Source organism: Callithrix jacchus, chromosome 1 (genome assembly GCF_049354715.1).
Source record: "Callithrix jacchus isolate 240 chromosome 1, calJac240_pri, whole genome shotgun sequence".
Taxonomy (NCBI): domain Eukaryota; kingdom Metazoa; phylum Chordata; class Mammalia; order Primates; family Cebidae; genus Callithrix; species Callithrix jacchus.
The window spans coordinates 172,177,239-172,197,745 of NC_133502.1; the positions used below are offsets into that span (position 1 = coordinate 172,177,239).

Below are 20,507 nucleotides of genomic sequence, written 5' to 3' on the forward strand. Positions count from 1 at the left end.
TAGGAGCATCTTCATCCTCTCTTAGGCTCCAAATCTTGGGAGACATTTTGGCACTTCTTGCTGTTGATCCCCATATTTGATCTATTGCTGAGTCTTGTTACTTCTTCCTTCATGGTCTCTGTTCCTGGTGGAGCCACCCAGGACTCTCTTCTTCTCTCACAACACTCCTCTAACTAGTTTCTCTGCCTCCAGCTCTCCTTTCAGTCCATCACTATACTACTGCTCAAAGGTAACTTCAGTCATGTCACATTTCTGCTCCAAAACTTACACTCCTCACAGGGTAAGGTTCGCTCTCTGCCAAATTTGGCTCTATCCTCTCCTACAGCCCCATCTCCCCACCCAATCACTCCAGACAAAATGGCCTGCTCACTGGCCACGAGGGGCCTGCCTCCAGCACTTTGCTTCCTCAGTTACCTCTACCTCCCACTCTAGGAAGGGATGTTTCTTTCTTTTTCTAAACCTTACTCATCACATCCAGTTCAAGTTTCAACTTTCTTATGAATGTTATGGCTCAACTGATCCTTAGGAAGAATAGGCAGGCTTATTCTTATTTCACAGGTGAAGAAACTACATTTTAAATGGATTAAGTGGCTTGCTTAACTTTGAGACAGCTAAGAAATGCAGAGCCAGGCTTTAAACTCCAGAGCTTCTGTCCTTAAACCCAAAGCCTTCCAGAGCCATGTGCAAGTACAATGAGAAACTCCTCCCACAGAGGAACCTGTGCTCAGATCCTACAGCCAGCAATCTGTCCCAAGCTTCAACTGCCTTTGATTCCAGATGCACACACATGCCAACAGTGAGATCACTGCAATAGTGAAAATACCTCAAGTCTGTCTGTCCCCAACAACGCAGCAAAGGATTGGGCCAGCTGTCCTATTCATTCCCATTTTAAAGAGGGGAAGACAACAGTATTTTCCTTGAATTGTGCCAGCTATCACTGCTTTGAACCTGATGGTTTGGCTGGACCCAAGATCACAACAGGTAATCAGAGCCATGTGACTTTGAAACTAGCAGGACACTAGCAAGAACTGGCTTTAAGCTGAAGGGCTTTCGAGGAACCTAAGGGAAATACTTCTCAGAAGCAAAAAAAGAGTGGGCATCCCTTCTGCTATGTGACCACATAGTGATGATGACACGGTCCAAAGCTCAGGCAACCTAGAGAGTAAGGCCTAAGTGCCAGATGGATAAAAAGGAGAAGGGGGTGGGGTAGCGCTGTTCCCTGAGCATCCACTGCTCTGGCCACTTCACACAGAGCAGGCCCTGGGTGACAGGAAACAAGGTGCTTGCTGTTATTCTTTGTGTTTTGCTTGAATACATGGCGGAGTTAGAGCAGTAAAGACATTTACCAATGTGTAATTGCGGCTTATGAGGAAGTGTGACCCCTGCTTACACTCAGAATTTCTACAGACAATGAATCACCTCGCATCCCCTCATCTTTTGTCATTGGTATAATTAAATGCTATGGGTTAAAGTAAAAATAGAAAGAAACAGCCCTAGCCTGTGGGCAGTGCAGCCAGAGCTGGTCCCTCACACCTGACTCCAACTCTGACTAGGCTGGGTGTGACAGTGTCACTCACCCGCTCAAGAAGAAGGCAGCCCTGCGCTCCTGGGAGAACAGGCCTGTCAGCAAAGTTTCCCTCCAACATTCTCCCCTCTACAGGGTGACCCAGGTCCCTAGGCCAATTCCTGCATTCTCCTTAGCCAGAAGGCCAAGAGTAGGCTGAGGAGAGAAACGGCAAAGAAGAACTTCTCTCAGAAGCTAACAGGACTGCTACTGTCCTAGGTTTCAGAGAAGACTGGTGTCTTCACATCTTTGCAATCACGAGTCAACTCATGAGACAGGCAGGGGACATGAATGAGTCAACAAGGCTCAGAAAGGGGGAAGGGTCAGAAGTGGGCAGTGTCACTTCCTGGTCCCCACTGTGGTCACTTACAACAAGACCACTTGCAGGAACCATCAGGTGTGAACCCCAGAAGCTCTGCTTTCTCGAGCATGGAGGAGAGGCACCTTGAAAGAATAGGGGCGGTGAGGTCCAGTGGGAAAGCAGGGGCTCTGGGACCATCTGGCTCTTCTGTGCTAAGTCATTTCTCTTCCCGGAGTCTTGGTTTCCTCATTTGTAAAGTGGAACTGACCATTGCTATTGCACAGGTGCACTGTGAAGCCCCAGTGAGAGCAGGTTGAGGGGCCTGGCGCTGTATCTGACAGGCAGTTGGGGCTTACTGTCCAGGGTGGTGCACGGAGCAAGGCCTTAACAGTGAGAGCAGTGAGAGTCTCACACATGATAGCACAGCCTCCTTGTGCTTAGAGGTATGGCAATGGGAGTATACCATCCCCCACCACCAACACACACAACCTCTTCCAGGTGAGCTCAAAAAGCAGAATAATCATGGCATTTCTTGTGACCCGAGGTATGCTTCTCAGCCCTGACCAAACACAGGTTCTGTGACACGCCGAGGCTACTCACCGGCTCGATTTTCAGAGCATTTCGGTAGCTACCGAAGAAAGCAGCCTGGGCCTTGAGGAACGCTCTGGCCACACCATCCCCAGTGGTTGTGGAGACCTTCTTCAGCCTGTTCTTCAGTGAAGAGATCTGGTGATTAAGGGAAAGAAAACACAGGTTGAGGACAAGGTCAAAGAGGGGTAGCTGACTAAGCCCAGTACATATGGAACCCTGGAAAACCCTACAAACGGCAGGATCCATTTCATAGTTCAGTTACTGGGAGGACAAAAACATGTTTACGCTGTGTGCAGTGGTGCACGCCTGCATCCCAGCTACCTGGGAGACTGAGGCAAGAGAATCACTTGTACCTGGGAGGCGGAGGTTGATGTGAGAGATTGCGCCACTGCGTTTCAGCCTGGGTGACGGAACGAGACTCAGTCTCAAAAAAAAAAATCTGTTCAAAATTACAGCATGTTTTTGAAATTTAAAGAAATGTTGTTCCTATTAGAACACGTCTAATAAAAACAAAAACAATTTTTAATGACTTACTCCATGCCAGGTAAGCACTTTTGCATTCATTTTACAATTTAGTGACTTTAACGATCCGGTGAGGAAGGGATTAATGCTTCCATCTTACAAGGGTGAAACAGCCTCGGGGAGGTTAGGCTACATACCTAGGAACAAACTCAAGACATGGCTGCATTCCCATCAGTCTTGTAGTCTGAGCCCAAACTCAGTGAGTTCCCATTCTATCCCTCTTAGAACTACTTACAAACATTAGAATAAAGGCTTATTTACATTTCTTACACATCATACTCTAAAGGAAGTGTGGTAGCTTCTATTAATAGACACATACTCAAGAGGTTAAAACAAAGACAAGGAGGTGATGGTAATGGGAAAAGATAACAGGTAACAGATTTGGTATAGAAATGTAAGCCATAAGGTCTTATATGGTGGCTAAAAATGGGCTTGAATTTGACTTAAAAGTCTCCTAGCAGACAAAGCAAAGGGGGAAATCTGAAGGTTGTGAGATTCTACAGGTCCATGTACTACAAAGGAACCAGCTAGGAAAGACAAAACTTGGGATAAAATAGAAAATTAGATGTAGGTGGTCCAGGAATCCTTTGCAGATTTTTAGTATGAATGAATGTGAGTAAAGATGATTTTTCTGGGCACAGGATCCACTGTGTGCTAAGTATGGGGAGTGGTATGCAAAGGCCCTGCAGCGAAGAGGAGTTCAGGGAACAGAAAGAACCCTGGCTTCAGTGGAAAATGAGGGGAATATGGCTTGAAATGAGGCTGGAGAGAAAGGCAGGGGCCCGAAGGGATTTTTTTCCTTCATCTTGAGAGAGAAAAAGAAAACTGATGATTGGTTTTAAGCAAGCAGGTAACATATCAAGAGCACATTTCATGGAAATGAATTCTGTGAGGGACTAGCTACTATTTAAAGACAAAACTTGGGATAAAATAGAAAATTAGATGAAGGTGGTCCAGGAATCCTTTGCAGATTTTTAGTATGAATGAGTGTGAGTAAAGATTATTTTTCTGGGCACAGGATCCACAGCTTTCCTCAGATTCTTAAAGGTGCCTATGACTCTAGAAATATTAAGAATAGCTTGCTGAGAAGTCTGGGGCAAAAAATCTGATCTGGGAAGGACTAGATATACTTTAGAAATGATCCATGCACATTATGTCTTATTCCCAAGCTTCTGATAAGAAAAAGTTTTGATAGCTTATTGAGATTTATTTCACATATAAAATTCATTCATTTGAAGTATACAGTTTTGTGGATTTTAGTAGTCACAAGATTGTACAACTAACTACTGCTAACTTCAGAATATTTTTATCATCCCCAAAAGAAACCTCATACTCATTAGCTGTCACTCCCCATTCCCTGCCAATCCTACCCCACACCAGACCCCAGCAGCAACTCACCTTCCTTCTGTTTCTACAGATTTGTCTACTCTGGGCATTTCATACAAATGGAACTGACAATAAGTAGTCTTTTGTCATCAGAGTATTTCCCTTAGCACAATGCTTTATGAACAAGGTTCATCCATGTTGTGGCATGTGTCAGGACTTCATACTTTTTATGGCTAAATAATATCCCACTATATGGACAGACCACATTTTATCGATCTGTTCATCAGTGGATAGCCATTTGGGCTGTTTCTACTCTTGGCTGCTATGAAGATTCATGTATAAGCTTCTGTGTGGAGACAACAGAGATTTTGAAGCAACAATATGAAAAGCAAAAATCCTCTGCCAAACATTAAGCAATGAAAACAAGCTGGAAGGAAACACAAAGTCACCAAGCACAGTGCTCAGTGCATAGGAAGCCATTAATAAATATGAACTGAGGACAGGGAAAAAATCCTATACTGTTGGTAAAGGGCATGCCTCACATTTGGACAGTAAGCTGTGTAAAGATGGGAATGATGTCCTCCTCTGATAAGTCAGAAGCCATGGGGATGTGCCCAGCACTTTGGGAGGCCATGGCAGGGGGATAGCTTGAGGCCAGGAGTTCAAGACCAGCCTGGGCAACACAGTGAGATCCCATCTCTATAAAAAATATAAGATTTAGGCAGCCATGGCGGCACATGTCTGTAGTCTCAGCTACTTAGAAAGCTGATCTGGGAGGATTGATTAAGCCCAGTAGTTTGAGGTTGCAATGAGCTATGATTGCAGCATGGCACTGCATCCTAGGTAACGGAGCAAGACCCTATCTCTAAAAGTAAAAAGCCCTGGGAACATACGCTGAGGGAGTAGCTACTCCACCTTTACTCCAAGAGGGCACCATGGAAAACAATCTTCCTTTGGAAGCAGTTTGAAGTCTATCTCAACATCTGGGTATCTATAACTGGTTTATACAAACTCTCCTCATCAGGGAAACATGAGCCCCAGCCCCACAGTGGTGAGAGCCCCTGAGGAGCAAGGCCACTGAGCATCCAGGCTGCTCTGCCATGGACTTTCAACTCCAAAAAGAAGTATGAAAAAGAAGCATCCTCTATTAAAATGCTAAAAATACTACCCACTTTCTGCCCCTGCCCCCAAAATAATAATAAAAATCCTGCCCCTCCCAGGGACTACAGTGACATTTCCATCCTTTGAAATGGTGCAAGCCACTGTCGCTCTCCTTCTGGCTCCTCAAAGGCCTTGGGCCACCTGTGCCGCAGATTATTCCTCACTTAACCTTCCCTGGCCTTTCTCTTTCATTCAGGAGGTGTTTAATTACCTTGGATTCACGCTGCACTTCAGGTGAGCCTCTCCTAATGGCCTCATTACCATTTTACACAAAGAGGGAGTCGCTGATTGTAACTGAGCAAATACGAGTGTATTCCTTCCTGCCTGCCCAGCTGGTCTGAAACTAGCCAAGTGGTCCTGGGCTCCTGATGCCCCTGTGACCACTCGGGCCAGGACTTCTGAAGACCTCCTCTCACCCTGCAACATGGAGAAGCTTTTGTCTTGACCTGCCAGCACTTCAAACTTTGAAACCGCAAGTATCTGCGCATCTGATCGCTGGGGGGTAGCATTTGTCCTTTAAATAAAAGTGAGGGAAGAAAATTTAAGGATTAAATAACAGAGTCATATATCTAAAGCTGAACTTGCCCTCAGTACCCCTAGGGATGCTGGTCAAATCATTAACATTGGGGTTCATCAGTGGTAATTTGGGTGTGTTGTAAGTGCCGGTGAGGATGGCTTCCTTCTCTAATCAGGTGTCACAGGAGGCAGACAAAGGAAAGAGAGGACAAAACTGAACTTGCCAGCTCCTGTCTAAAGTGCCCTTTCCCCTCTGTTGCCATCTTGGTTACTGCAGCAACATCCATGCAGTCTCCTGGGCCAGGTGTCAGACGTCAGATTCTCTACTTCTCCCTCCTTTCCCACAAATATTCTCATCTCATCACCACCAACCCAGATAGGGCCTGAATCCGGCCTCTCCTCTCAGTGCCATCATGTTGGCCCTGTAAGTTCAACTCAATCACCCTCTCTGGCCCCGACTAGTGGAGCAGTTTCCTCGGTGGGCCTTCCTCTGCTTTCAGTTTCTCCTCGATGCCATCCACCCATATCTGTCCTAGTAATGTTGGAAAAATCCAAATCTAATCACTTTGCTCCTCCATCAAAAACCCTTCAGTGCCCCCAGCTCTTCACCATCATTGCCTTCAAAAAACATCCAAACTTCCATGAGTGCTGTCCTCAATCAGCCTTGCTTCCATCCACTTAATGTTAAACTTGAATATCCAGAAGCACAGGCTACTCTGCAGCCTGTTCCCATCTCAGTAACTCAGTCCTGGTTGTCTCTTGCCCCTTTCTGTCCTGCTTGTGAACATCTATTCAACTTCTGAAAGACCATCCAAGTCTCCATCAATGAGGGCCTCTGAAATACACTATCCCACATCCTCACCAGGAAATATCGCATAGCTGCTAAAAAGGACATGGCAGTTCTCTACCAACTGACACAAAAAGATGTCCATGAAATACTGTCGAGTGGGGAAAAAACAGCAAATTTCAGAGTAACACGTACAGCATGAGTCATTTAAAACTATATATAAATATATACGCAGTAAAAATCTAAAATGCTACATTAGCAAACTTGAACCATGCACGGATGCTTTCACTTTCTATTTTACACACTTGATTGTTTTGATTATCCTTTATAAAAAAGCATATGTTACTTTTATAACAAAGAATTAAAATGAGGTATTTTTCTTTAATAGTCAAATTACCCATTGCCTTGGGTTAAGGGAAAGAGGGAATCCAGATGTCCCCCCATCTGTGAAGCATGCCCTGACCACTAAGTCTGGGCCTCCTTGGACTGAGCAGGTGGTTCCATGGTGAGCTGCAGTTTCTACCTCCTTTCCTGATGGACTGAGTTCCCCGCAGGGCCAGCAGCCAGCACAGTTCTTGGCTCAGTGTACTCATGCAGCACTTTCTGCTGAATGAAAGAATGAATGAGCAAGTGTTTGACATTATGAAAGGCATTTTCAGTGGCTGAGCCTCTCTGCTTGGAGGAAAGTCTAGGATCACATTCTTTAGTGATGGATCATTAGAAGAAACTGGTCTCTGTGGGAAAGGATGGGAGGAGAAAGTGATATTCATTCCCCTTTTGCAGAAAGTCATTGCTAAGACACAACCACAATGACAGGAGAAATGAACATCTGCATGCTGAATGAGTTAAAGGGAACAAGGAGACCGATATTATACAACCACAAACTTACCACATCCAGTAACACACATAGTATTGCCCCGATCTCTCCTTGACCTGACTCTGTACCTGTACCTCCTTTCAGTGGTCACTGTTCCCAACCTCTCAGGTCCCTGGGCTTCATTTACTCCTCTGTCTCCACTGCACTTCTCAGGCAGTAGAGCATAGAGTTTGAATCATAGAAACCTAGGTCTAAGATCGAAACCCTGGCTTCCCTACTTTCTTAACCTTTCTGAGCTTTAGTTCTTTGGCTGTAAAATGAAGTATGTACAACATACATACACTGTGAGGAGTAAAATATAATGAATATAAAATGAAGAATGGATATAGCAGAGTGACTAGCTTTTTTTTTTTAGTTTAGATTCATCTTTTACCAGTAATATTGTAACAATCTTTGAGCTGGCGTCTCTTCCTCTATTTTCTTCCTAGTCTAATCCATCCTTTGCATTGAATTACCTTCTTAAAATAAGAGGTTATATCATGTCATTCCCTCTAAAATGTTTAGTGGCTCCCTACTGCGAATATGATAAAGTCTGAATTCCTTAGCACAATACTGAAGGCCTGTTAGGGGCTTGGCTCAAGCTCAATTTGTACCTTTGTCTTCTACTTGATTTCAAAGGCCTCAAAACCCATTCCTAAACCTGGGATATTCTTTATAGTATTCTCTAACAAAATCTTTTTATTAAAAAATAGAAGCCCCCAACTTTGTTGGAACAAATAGCTCAATAGCTCTTTCTCAGGGCATGATGGCCTAATCCTTCGTTGACTCCTAATCTTTGCAGGTCCCATGCTGCAGATGTGCTGGGAATGGCACTGCAGAGGAGGGAGGGCCTGACTCCCAAGGACTTCTGGTTTAGCACCTACAAATCGGCTACAAGTTAGCTTATTACTACTTCGAAAGGGGTTCTCACATTGTATAAACCATCATTCTATTCTTTAGCCCTTTATATTCCAGCAGTTTACATGTCTTTCTCCCCAGGAGAATGAAAATAACCCTTTTAATACATAGTAGTCCTCAACAAGTAGAATTTTCTTCCTTTATCACTTGGTTGCCATTTCTGGGGACTGGGAATGGAGGGGTAAATGATGGCAGACTATTAAGTGTCCACCTCTAAGACAATCCTATCTCTCTTTCCATCAATGCTGACACCTTAAGATTTCTCAGCTAGTCTCCACTGCTCTGAAGAAAAAGACTAAAGCCCTAGCCTGGCCTGCAAGGCCCTGTTTCATTTGGCCACAGTCTCTTTCAGATGAGAGGTTCTTGAGTCCACCTTTGTGGCTTCAGCCACCCCACCGGGCTCCAGTCCCACTGGCTTCCCCCTTACCCCAGGACCTTTGCATTAGGTTATTTTCAGTGTGGAGTGCTCTCACCCACCATTGCCCCCGCTCCCTGCCGCCCCGCCTCCACCCTACTTGTCTAGAACTCTGCATTGCCCAACAGAACTTTCTGCAAGGATGGAAATAATCTATCTTCTGTCCAATGCCATCCAATATGCTAGTTACTACTGAGCACTTGAAATGTGGCTAGTGTGACTGAGAAACTGTTATTCCATTTAATTTCAAGCAATTTAAATAGCCATGTGTGAATAGTGGCTACCATATTGGACAACACAAGGCCCTAGTTTGACTACTACTCATCCTTTGGGTCTCAGCTCAAATATCACTTCCTCAGTTGAACCGCAGAGACTACACTAAGGTTCCCCTATAATGCACCCTCACTGTGTCTTTCCTAAATTTAGAGACATACAGCAATGCATAATGATGCATTCTGCAAGAATCCAATTTATGTCTGTCTCTTTTTTTTTTTTTGAGATGGAGTCTCACTCCATTGCCCAGGCTGGAGTGCAGCGGTGCCTTCTTGGCTCACTGTAACCTCTGCTTCTTGGGTTCAAGAAATTCTCCTGCCTCAGCCTCCCAAGTAGCTGGGATTACAGGCATGTACCACCATGCCCAGTTAATTTTTGTATTTTTAGTAGAAACAGGGTTTCACCATGTTGGCTAGGCTGGTCTCAAACTCGTCATCTCAAGTGATCCACCCCCATTGGCCTCCCAAAGTGCTGGGATTACAGGCACGAGCCACCATGCCCAGCCCAAAGTCTGTCTCTTCTATTAAACAGACCAGTATAGGAAGGTCCATGTCCATCCTCAGTGCTGGCACACTTCAACCAGAGGTATAGTTCTGAGAGTCTGGTTTAAGTTAGTCTGTGCAGGGGGTCCTGCTTCTCTTTCCTGGGAGTTGCATTAACTCCTGGGTGTCACAGATGGAGTTGAAAGTTGTTTTTTTAAATTACAAATTAAACACCCAGCAGCAGGTGTGGAAGGGCAGGCCATAGAGTCACATTTTCCTCCCCGCTTTAAGGACTGAGGCAAGTTGATTAATTCTTCCTTACCTGAACAAACTAGGCATCAAGGCTTTGTTCTAAAATCCCATAGGGAATGTGTGGGTCTGGAGAGGGGAGAAGGGGTTAGTTGTTTTCCCATCCTCAGGGGCACATAAACATTGGCTTCCTCTGCCACTTTCACACTGGCAATGAGAAATGGCAAACTGTCATTTCCATTACATATGTGTATCTACCTATGCCTTCCTTAGTTCTTGCCTCAAATTCAAAACAAAGTCTTAATATGTAAAGGCAATAATACCATCATCTTTTTCCCAGTTAGAACAAGAAATTTGTCAGGAGAAGCCAACAGAAACTTGTATTTGTCAAGCACCCTACTAGTCCCCAAATGCCATGACAAGTATTTTCATATCCGGCATTGTATTAAAATTTCAGAATAAATGGTCTACATAGGCACAGCTATCCACTACACAGATGAGGAAAATGAGACCCAGCTCCATATCACGCGGACAGTAAGGCAAGGGCAGAAGTCAAAATCAATTTCTTACTCTAGAGTTTGTGCCAGTCCACACTGATTCTCACTGTTGCCAGGGTTTCTCAGACCAGCAAGTTAGATGTGTCCATGATACTGGTTTATTTTTTCCCTGATTTAATATATCTCCATTATTGTTTCCTCTCATCCCTTGCTTTTCTGTTTCTTTCTTGAGAACATGGTTGTACCTTGACCTCAGTTGGCTTTGTTTCTTCTGCAACCCATTTTCCCCTCAAAGATCCTGGTTCTCCATGGAGAAGTGAGGGCCATGCGATTGATGTGGAGCTCTAGGCTGGAGTTGGCTATGACCCTACCAGCCCAGGTCTCTGCTCCCTCCCTCTCTCCTGACAACTTGTGGGCTGCGTACATGTCAGAAAGTTAGTGGCGAGAGTTAGAATTCTCGGCAGCTTTTGTCAGACAAAAGGATCCATTTTCTTTATGTGAACGGCTATTTCCTTATGTGCTATAGTGGCTCTGCTGAGCATTCCATGAATAAGCTATCGAATCCTTAGAATGACATCCTCGGAGGAAAAAAGTGCGATTTTAAAACAAAACCAAAAAAGGCCCGTTTCCACTATCTGCCAAATAAAGCTCAAGAGGAGTCTTGCCCACACATGTGTACTCCAGCCCCTCCCCATGAGTTTAATTTAAGTATCTCACCATTTGAAACTGAAACACACAGTAGCAAAGACTTTTACGTTTTTTCTATTTGTAAATCTTAACTTCCTCCAAATACTTTTTTTTTTTTTTGGCCTAGAGTAAGTGAAATTATCTTTGTTTTCCTTATACAACAATTTAGCTTTAACACACTACACATGCGTACACATACACACACACACACACACACACACACATACACACACACACACAATTAATGTAGCTAGAAAATCCTACCCAAGCTACAGGAGACCACAAGATCTGAGCTCAAAGCAAATGTGTATTTATATTATTAGGTGGTCATTCAATAAAAAGATTACTTCTAACCAAATATGTGCATGCATGTGTGCATACACATACACACACATATATCTAACCGGGGAGTCTTTTCAGAGAAGGGTTTTCTCCCCATACTTCTGGCAGTTCAGGTTTAAAGGTCAGATTTAAACTATCACCATGTTTCACAATGCAATCTGTGCAGTGCCGCGTAATGAAATGGTTCAGTAAAGGTGCTCATGGAAATTCTTTTAATTAGGTCTAAGGCTTTTCAGTTGTCAACATGAATAAACCAAGAAGCATTTTCTTGCAAACACAACACACAAAATTAAAGTGTAAGTTACCTTTGAAAAAACTGATACACACTTGTAAAAGGAAACTTATGTTTTTTACAACACAACATCCACCAATTTTAAAAAAAAGACCAATATCTTTCAACAACAAAATGAACCACAAACTAAAAATAAAAGGATTGTTCTATTTCTAATGAACTAGAACACTAATGCCTTTTCTAATGCAAAGTATATGGAGGAAGACCAAAGTTAATCATAATTAAAAATGTTTATAGACACACTAACGACTTTCTTCATGAGCAAAAGCCACCTTTCCATTTAACTATATTTAATTCTACAGATCAGCAGTATCTCAGTCACACATGTGAATGTCCCACAATGACTCTTGCAAATTGAATGACATTTATTAAAAAGAAACCAAAATGCACTTCTGCCCTCAGAGCCACTATCTGAGGCCCAAAAGATGAGCACATCACAGCAGGAACATCATCAAGATGCCTGCTTTCCAAAGTCTTGTTAAACTAAACCACATAGGTTTAGAAATTTTAACCATCAGAGCTAGAAATTGAAATTCAAAAAAATACAAGAAAACAGTAGGTTGCTCAGGGGAGTTGGGCTGTAGTTGCACTGAGCTTTGAAAGAAAAGCAAAACTAAATCTATTCCAATCATCACCAGGAGTTCAGATTTAGATAAATACAAAGGTGTTCACAAATGCCAAATAAACTTCAGACTTGACTGGGAATGAGACAACTCAGATGGAGCGATGGCAGCATGTCATAAACATATGTAATAAATCAATGTCTTGGTTGATCAACCAATGAATGTATGTCTAGTGAATTCTAGGAGAGAGGGGACCACACTCCACAATATATTGATTTACTCTGAGCTCAGACAGACCCGAGTTCAAATTCTGACTCTGTTCCTGGCTATTATCTGGATGCCTCTAGGCAAGTTACTTAGCCCCTTTTCTTCATCTATCAAAAGGGGATAAAGTACTTTCCCCTCCTTTTTTTGCAGGATTGTTATGTAGATTAAATGTCAAGATTTTCAAAGCCCCTAGCACAGAGCCTGGCACACAGTAGGAGCCTAATCGATGGTGACTATTCTTTTGCACTAGCTCAACTCCAAAGCCAAAAACTACCCAAGCCTTTATTTTAGCATCGAAAAGAATCATGGGTTCACAATTAACATTTTCTAGGGCATCAATTACTGAAATGTCACTCATTATGCTGAGCCTAGTGGATTTATTTAGTGACCCAAAATTGGTGTGTATTTGGGAGTTAATGAAGAGCTTGGTGTTTACAAAGATAAAAGTGGGGTTTGTCTCAGCCACAATCCTGGGCTGAATGGATATAGATTTCCCTGCTTAGGGATGTGGTGAGGCTGGATTCATGGTGGATCACATGGATACATCCACACAGATCGAGCTATCTCCCAAGGGGATCCGGGCATCTCCACCTCCTCAGGGGAGAAAAAAAAAAAATAAAACAGGAAGGGGGGTGGGAAGTGTGTATAATAGATGTGTTTCACAGTGTCCCCGCTGTGATGAACAACTTGATCCACTCACAGTTCCAAACACATGATGCATAAAAGAGCTGACAGAAATTCAATTCTTGCAAAGAAAAGCATCTGCTCTCTAGTGGGAACGGCCAAATATTAAGCAGTTTTAAGGCAGGGCAAAGACCTAGAGCAGCACACTTCATTATCGAGATAGCTAGAGTAAAGAAATGCAGAGGATTACAAACGAACGAAAAAGTAGCCAAGATTCCAAGCATTAATTACCCGGAGTAAAATGATTCAAGTTAAATCTTTGTTACGACAAATATTAAACCCAGCTGTGTTTATGTAGCAGTTGTGAAAAAGAAGAAAAAAAAGAAATTCGTGTACAATATCTGTGAGCTCTGCCAGTTAATTGAATTCGCTGGCAGCACTTCCTCCACCACGAGCCAAACATCCTCAAAGATAAAATGTAGCTTTTAAACAGACCTGGGAAAAACAGAATCAAGAAATTTCAACCAATAAAACACAACTCTTTACTGGTATAAAAGTAAAGTAAAATTCAGTAATGAAAGGAAGGAAGTCTCTTAAACATTTACTGCATTCCAAAGCTTGGAATTGCGGTTTATTGCTGAGGTCTCTTCTGATGTCCCACAGTGCTCCTGCTCCAGCATCTTTAATGAAGTCCCATAAACTCCCATAAAATCCTCGATTGTTGACAAATCATATACACACATGCTCAGGGCAAGGCTCACTGAATCACGATGCTCCCTTCCTGAATGAATGAAATTTACAAGTCATGGTGTGGACACTATCGCCGAGTGGCCCAAGACAGAACAGGGATGGACAAACAACTCCTTAAAAGCATGTGGGATAAATGACTGGACGCAGGTCACAGGTCATACTGAGAATTCTCTCCAGCACACTATCCCCTTACCCCAACTCCAATATCAGTAGATGTGGGGCGAGGGAAAGCTTTGGTCAGATTCTAGGCATCAGAAAAGCAAGAGGTGGAATCCAACACTTGACCCTCAGTCTGGGACTCCTGGTAGCATGAATTTTACCATATCATTCCCTGGATTAACTATCTTAGTAGATGCCCCACTGCCCAAAACTTGAAGTCCAAACTTGTTTTTGTGACCATTCCCAATCTTGTCCCTCCTGCTACCTGGGTTTCATCTTTTGTCCCTCTCAACCATACACCCTATGTTCTAGCTGTAGTAAACTGTTAATTCCTGGTTCACACCTCCAGCCTCCATGCATTCAATTATCAGCCCGGAGTGTGCTTATCATTCCTTTCCAAAAAGGATGACTGTTTCTTACATGTCTCCATGTCCCCGTGGCTCAATACACTGAGCATACACCCAAAAACCTTTGGCTAGGCTAAATGAATGAAAAATAATCTCTGTACCTGAACTGGCTATAGATCTGCCCATTTGGGACACTCTGAACTAGAAACATCCAGTCTCCTGTGTATGGAAGCAAAGTTGCCAGTAGAAAGTACCAATGGGTAGAAGAGCAGTGGCAAGAGATGAGGTAAGAGAGATGAGCGGAAAGTGGATTATAAAGGGCCATATTATGGAGCCTGAATTTCACCAAGAGAAAAATGAGGCACCATTAAAGGGTTTTCAGTTGGGGTGTGGTCTCCATGCTCTGTAATATGCCTTTGTGTATAGCCCGGAGGATAGGCCAGGACTGCTGAAGTGGGAGCAAGACTGGCAGTCCTGCTTGCAATCACTCTTCTACTAACCAGCCGGGGACCTCATTGAGAGTAAAGACCACGTCTCAATCACCTCCATACTCATTATACCCAATATAAAGCCTAGCACATAGTAGGTGCTCAGGAAATGACTGCTGAATGAATAAACATTCTATCAGAAAATACTAGCACAAATGCATTAACATGGTAGAATGATCAAGTCCACAAAAAGGCCTAGTCCCTTGCTTCTGCATCAAATGCATTGTTGACTCACAAGGGAAAGATAGCACAGCAGTTCCCACTAGCCCTGCAGAACATCTTGAGAGTCTGAGGGTTCTGGGCCTTTGAAGAAATATGACATGGGGAAGGCCGGGGCTTGAGATAAACATGAAGTCAGTAAACAGGCCTTTAGATCTAAAAGATGGAGTATTCTTGCCATATTTTTCCTCCAAAAGCCACAGCTCAGGAACAATGCAATATTGTCAGTAAAAACACTACATTAGCAACTTTCATGGCACATAGCAAGGTATAAGGCATTGACCTTGCCAACCTTTTTTTTTAGGGTAAAAAAAGCCAACTCAGACAAGATTATAAATTTGAGACTAAATTGTCTAGGTATCTAGCACAAAGCCAGAGTCATCCCACCTCCAAAGTTACCCTTTGCTCATGTACATAAATCATCTGAAATCAGCAGAGCTGTTCTGAAAGCTACTCAATATTGGAACTCCACCTTTAAAATTAATTTCCAAGGCTGCTTTTAAAAATTAAGTCATAACTGATATATAACAGAATGCATACATTTAAACAGCACAGTCCAATGAGTTTTGACCAATGTCTACATGTGTGTAACCACCTCCACAATCAAGAGACAGAACAGTTCCTTCACCACAAAAGGTTGGTTGGTGCCCCTTGGCAGCCAGGCCCTGCCTCCTCCATCCCAGCCCAAGGCAAACACTAATCTGCTTTCTCCCACTATAGACCAGCTTTCTCCCTTCTATTTTACATAAATTAAGTCCAATAGTGCTGTGTGTCGAGCTTCTTTTGCTCAGTGTGAATTAAGATTCATTCATGTTGTTTGGTGTATCAAAAATTTGTTATTATGGAATAATGAGTAAATAATTTAAAAAAGGGATATAATACATTGTTTATCCATCTATCACTTGATAAACATTCTGGTTACTTTTAGTTATTGTTCTCTATGAATAGAGCTGCCACAAACAATCATGTACAAGTCTGTTTGGATATAGTTTCATTTCTTTTAGGTGAAGAGGCAGCATGGGTTTGTTGGGTTGTATCGTAGGCGTTAAGTTTAACTTCACAGGATATCGCCAAACTGTTTTCCAAAGTGGTTGTACCATATTATACTCCCATTAGCAGTGATGAGAGCCACATAAGTGCTTCCACATCTTTGACAATACTTAGTGTTGCCAGTGTTTAAATAATTTTAAAGTCAGGTTTATTGAGGTATGATTTACATACATAAAGATTCACCATTTTAGTGAATAATTTTATGAATTTTGAAAGATGCATATAGGCACAAATCTATCACCACAATCAAGATACAGACGGTCCATCATCTCCCAAATTTCCCTTGTGCCACTTTTAGTCCTGGCAACCACTCAGCTGTTTCCAGCTCTATAGTTCTACCTGTTCTAGAATGTCAAATAAATGGATTCTGCCCCTTATCATAATGTATTTGAGATTCATCCATTTTGTGGAATGGATCAGTAGATAGTTTCTTCTTATTGATTGTTGAGTAGCCTTCTATTTTATGGGTGTACCACTGATTGTTTATATATTAACCAGTTGAGGGACGTTTGTATTGTTTCCAGTTTGGGTTGCTAAAAACATACACATACAGACGTTTTCATTTTCTTGGGCAAATGCCCAAGGGTGGGATCACTTGGCCATATAGTAAACATATGTTTAAGATATACATTTATAAAAAATTCAGTCTTTTGGCCCGGCACGGTGGCTCAAGCCTGTAATCCCAGCACTTTGGGAGGCCGAGGCGGGTGGATCATAAGGTCAAGAGATCGAGACCATCCTGGTCAACACGGTGAAACCCCATCTCTACTAAAAAATATACAAAAAATTAGCTGGGCATGGTGGCGCGTGCCTGTAATCCCAGCTACTCAGGAGGCTGAGGCAGGAGAATTGCCTGAACACAGGAGGCAGAGGTTGCCATGAGCCGAGATCGCACCATTGCACTCCAGCCTGGGTAACAAGCGCGAAACTCCGTCTCAAAAAAAAAAAAATTTCAGTCTTTTTATTTTAGCCATACCAGTGGGTATGCAGAAGAACCTTGCAACACTAATTTGTACCCTCATGACTAATGATGCTGAGTATCTTTTTATGTGGATATTGGCTATTTGAATATCTTTTTTTGATGTGTTGCTTCAAATATTTTAACCATTTTAATTGAGCTATCTTCTTGTTAGTTTTGGAATTGTAAAATATTTTTTGGATAAAAGTCCTTTTTCAGGTATAAGTACCGAGAATATTTTATCTCATTTTTGTCTGTGGCATGCCTCTTCATTTTTTAAATGATGCTTTTGGGGATGATAGGTTTTCACCTTTTATGAGGAGGTCCAGTTTATCACTTTTTTATTTATGATGTGTGCTTTTCATGTCCTAAGAAAATTTTACCTACCTCCAATTCATGAGGATTTCTTATTTTTTTCTAGTCATTTGATTGTTTTTACTTCTACTTTTAGGTCTATAATCTATTTTGAGCTAATATTTGCATGAGGTAAAAGTCAATGCTTCTTTTTTTCAATATGGATATCCAGTGGTTTCAGCATATTTATTGGATAAAAAGATCCCTCTTCTTTCCCTTTTGAATTACTTTATTTGTTGAAACATCAATTGACCACTTACATGTACCTCTAATTCTGAACTTTTAATTTTGTTTGATTTGTATGTCTTTCTACACTGTCTTGATTACTTTAACTTTACAGTAAGTCTTGCAAACAGGTAATATAAGTCCTATAACTTTGCTCCTCTCTTTCAACATTGTTTTGGCTATTCTAGATCTTCTACATATTCATATACATTTTAGAATCAGCTTGTCAAGTTTAAGAAAAAAAAGCCATCTGGAATTTGGGTTGGGATTATATTGAATCTATAGATCAATTTAGGGAAATTAACATCTTAAAAATATTGAGTAAAAAAATATTGAGTCTTCCAATCCAAAACATGGAGTATCTCTCCATTTATTTAGATCTTTTAAATTTTTTCTCAGAAATGTTTTATAGCTTTCAGGATACAAATCTTCAACATATTTTCTTAAATTTATTCCTATTTTGTGTTTTACATGCTATTTTAAATGGTACTTTAAAAAATCTCATTTTCAATTGCTTGTTACTAGTATATAGAAATACACTGGATTTTTTGTATACTCACTTTATCTGCACCCTTGCTAAATTCATTTATGAGAATCCTTAGAATTTTCCATATACATGATCAAATTGTCTGAATAGAGAATTTTACTTCTTTCTAATCGTTAGGGTTTACCTCTTTTCCCTGTCTTAGTGAACTGGTGGGAACCTCCAGTACAATGCTCAACAGAAATAAAGGCAGGTACCTTTTTTTCCATTCTCAGAGGTAAAGAAATCAGCCTTTTGCCATTAAATATGATATTTGCCATTAAATATAATATGAGTCATAGGTCTTTTCTAGATACTATCACATGAGGATACTTAATTTTCTAGGAGTTATCATCACGAATGGTGTTGAATTTTTCCTATTTTTTTGCATATATCTTATTATCTTTTCAGTTTATTGATATGATAGATTACATGGTTTTCAAATATTTAGCCAACCTGCATTCACATCCTTAAAAACATTATTATCCTTTTTTATATATTGCTGGATTCAATTTGATAATATTTTGTTAGAGATTTTTGCATTTATATTGGTTATGTATATTGGTCTATAGTTACCTTTTTTTGTAAATTATTTGTCTGGTTTTCAAGTCAAGGTAAACTGACCTCATAAGGGGAGACATCTTTCTTTTACCTCCGTTTTTTGAAAAAGTTGGTATTAAGAATGAATTAGTTCTTCTAAAATACATGATAGAATTAACCAGGGAGGCTCTCTGGGCCTAGGGTTTTCTTTGTGGGAAAGTTTTCATTACAGACTCAAAATTCTTTAATAGAAATAGTGCTATTTTTATATTTCTTCTTGAGTCACTTTCTGTAATTCAAGGAATTTGTTCATTTTACCTAATTTGTCAAATTTGTAGACATAAAGTTATTCATAGTACTCCTTTCTCTCTTTTTCTAAAACAAACTTTTATTTTGGAACATTTTTTAGATTTACAAATAAGTTACAAAGATAGTGCAAAGAGGACCATATTCTCCTTACCCAGTTTCAGTTTCTCCTAAACAGGGGTGTCCAAGGGAGAGAGAATTCTGTCATAGGTTCTTAGTTTCTTTCTGGTTGGGCCAGTAAAGCCCCTTCCTCAGCTCTCTTTTCCACTTACCACTAGACAGAAAAACTAAAAGCTATGGCTTCAGGCTGCTAAAACCCTAAAACAAAACAGAACAGCAACAACAAAGTGGGGCAGGTTAGACAAGCTTGCATACCTTATATTATCATCATACATTTGTCAAAACTAACAATGGCACATTAGTATTAACTAAACTCAAGACTGCATTGTAATTTCACCAGTTTTCCATTCATGTCTTTTTTCTATCGTAGAATCCAATCCAAGATACCACATTGCATGTAGTTGTCATGTGCCCTTAGGTCTCCTCTAGTTTATAACAGTTTTTTTCTTTCCTTTGTTATGTCCTTGATGGTTGTGAGAAACGCTAGTCAGATATTTTGTAGAATGGCAGTCCCCAACCTTTTTGGCACTAGGGATCAGTTTTGTGACAGACAATCTTTTCACGGACCAGTGGGGTGGTGGTGAGGTGCGAGGGAGGATGGTTTGGGGATTGAACTGTTCCACCTCAGATCATTAGGCATTAGATTCTCATCAGGAGTATGCAACCTACATCCCTTGCATATATAGTTCACAATAGGGTTCACGCTCTTATGAGAATCTAATGCCACTGCTGATCTGACAGGAGATGGAGCTCAAGTAATAGCTTGCCCTCTGCTCACCTCCTATTGTACCACCCAGTTCCTAACAGGCCATGAACTGCTACCAATCCACAGCCCAGGGGTTGGGGATCTGTTACAGAATGTTCCCAAATTTGAGTTTCTCAGAAGTTTCTGCCATGATTAGAGTGGATTTTTGGAAAACATATCACAGAGGTGAAGTATCCTCATTACATTACATCAGTGATTATATGATAGCCACATGACATCACTAGTGATGTTAAAATTGATCGTTTGGTTAACGTAGTGTCAGCAAGTTTCTCCACTAAAGTTACTCTTTTTCTCTTTACATACACTTTTTTTTAAGGAGTAAATAATTAAAGCCTAGCCCACACCCAAGTAGGGGGTCAAGAGGAGATGAAGTCCCTTTTTCTGGCCAGAACAGTGTTTACAAATATTATTTGGTATATGTCTATAAGGATGATTTGTTTCTCTGTCCCCCAACTCTCTTTTGATTAGC

The 20,507-nt window shown here is 41.4% G+C and overlaps 1 protein-coding gene across 24 annotated transcripts in view; it reads right to left on the reverse strand.

Moving 5' to 3' along the window:
• Positions 1-20,507, reverse strand: part of DENND1A (DENN domain containing 1A) — a 553,495-nt gene that overhangs the window by 168,409 nt on the left and 364,579 nt on the right. For all 24 annotated transcript variants that reach the window (XM_078375906.1, XM_078375877.1, XM_078375918.1 and 21 more), the window contains one exon: positions 2,466-2,591. In XM_078375906.1, coding sequence (XP_078232032.1) covers positions 2,466-2,591 — 126 coding nt within the window. The remainder of the gene's footprint in view (positions 1-2,465; positions 2,592-20,507) is intronic.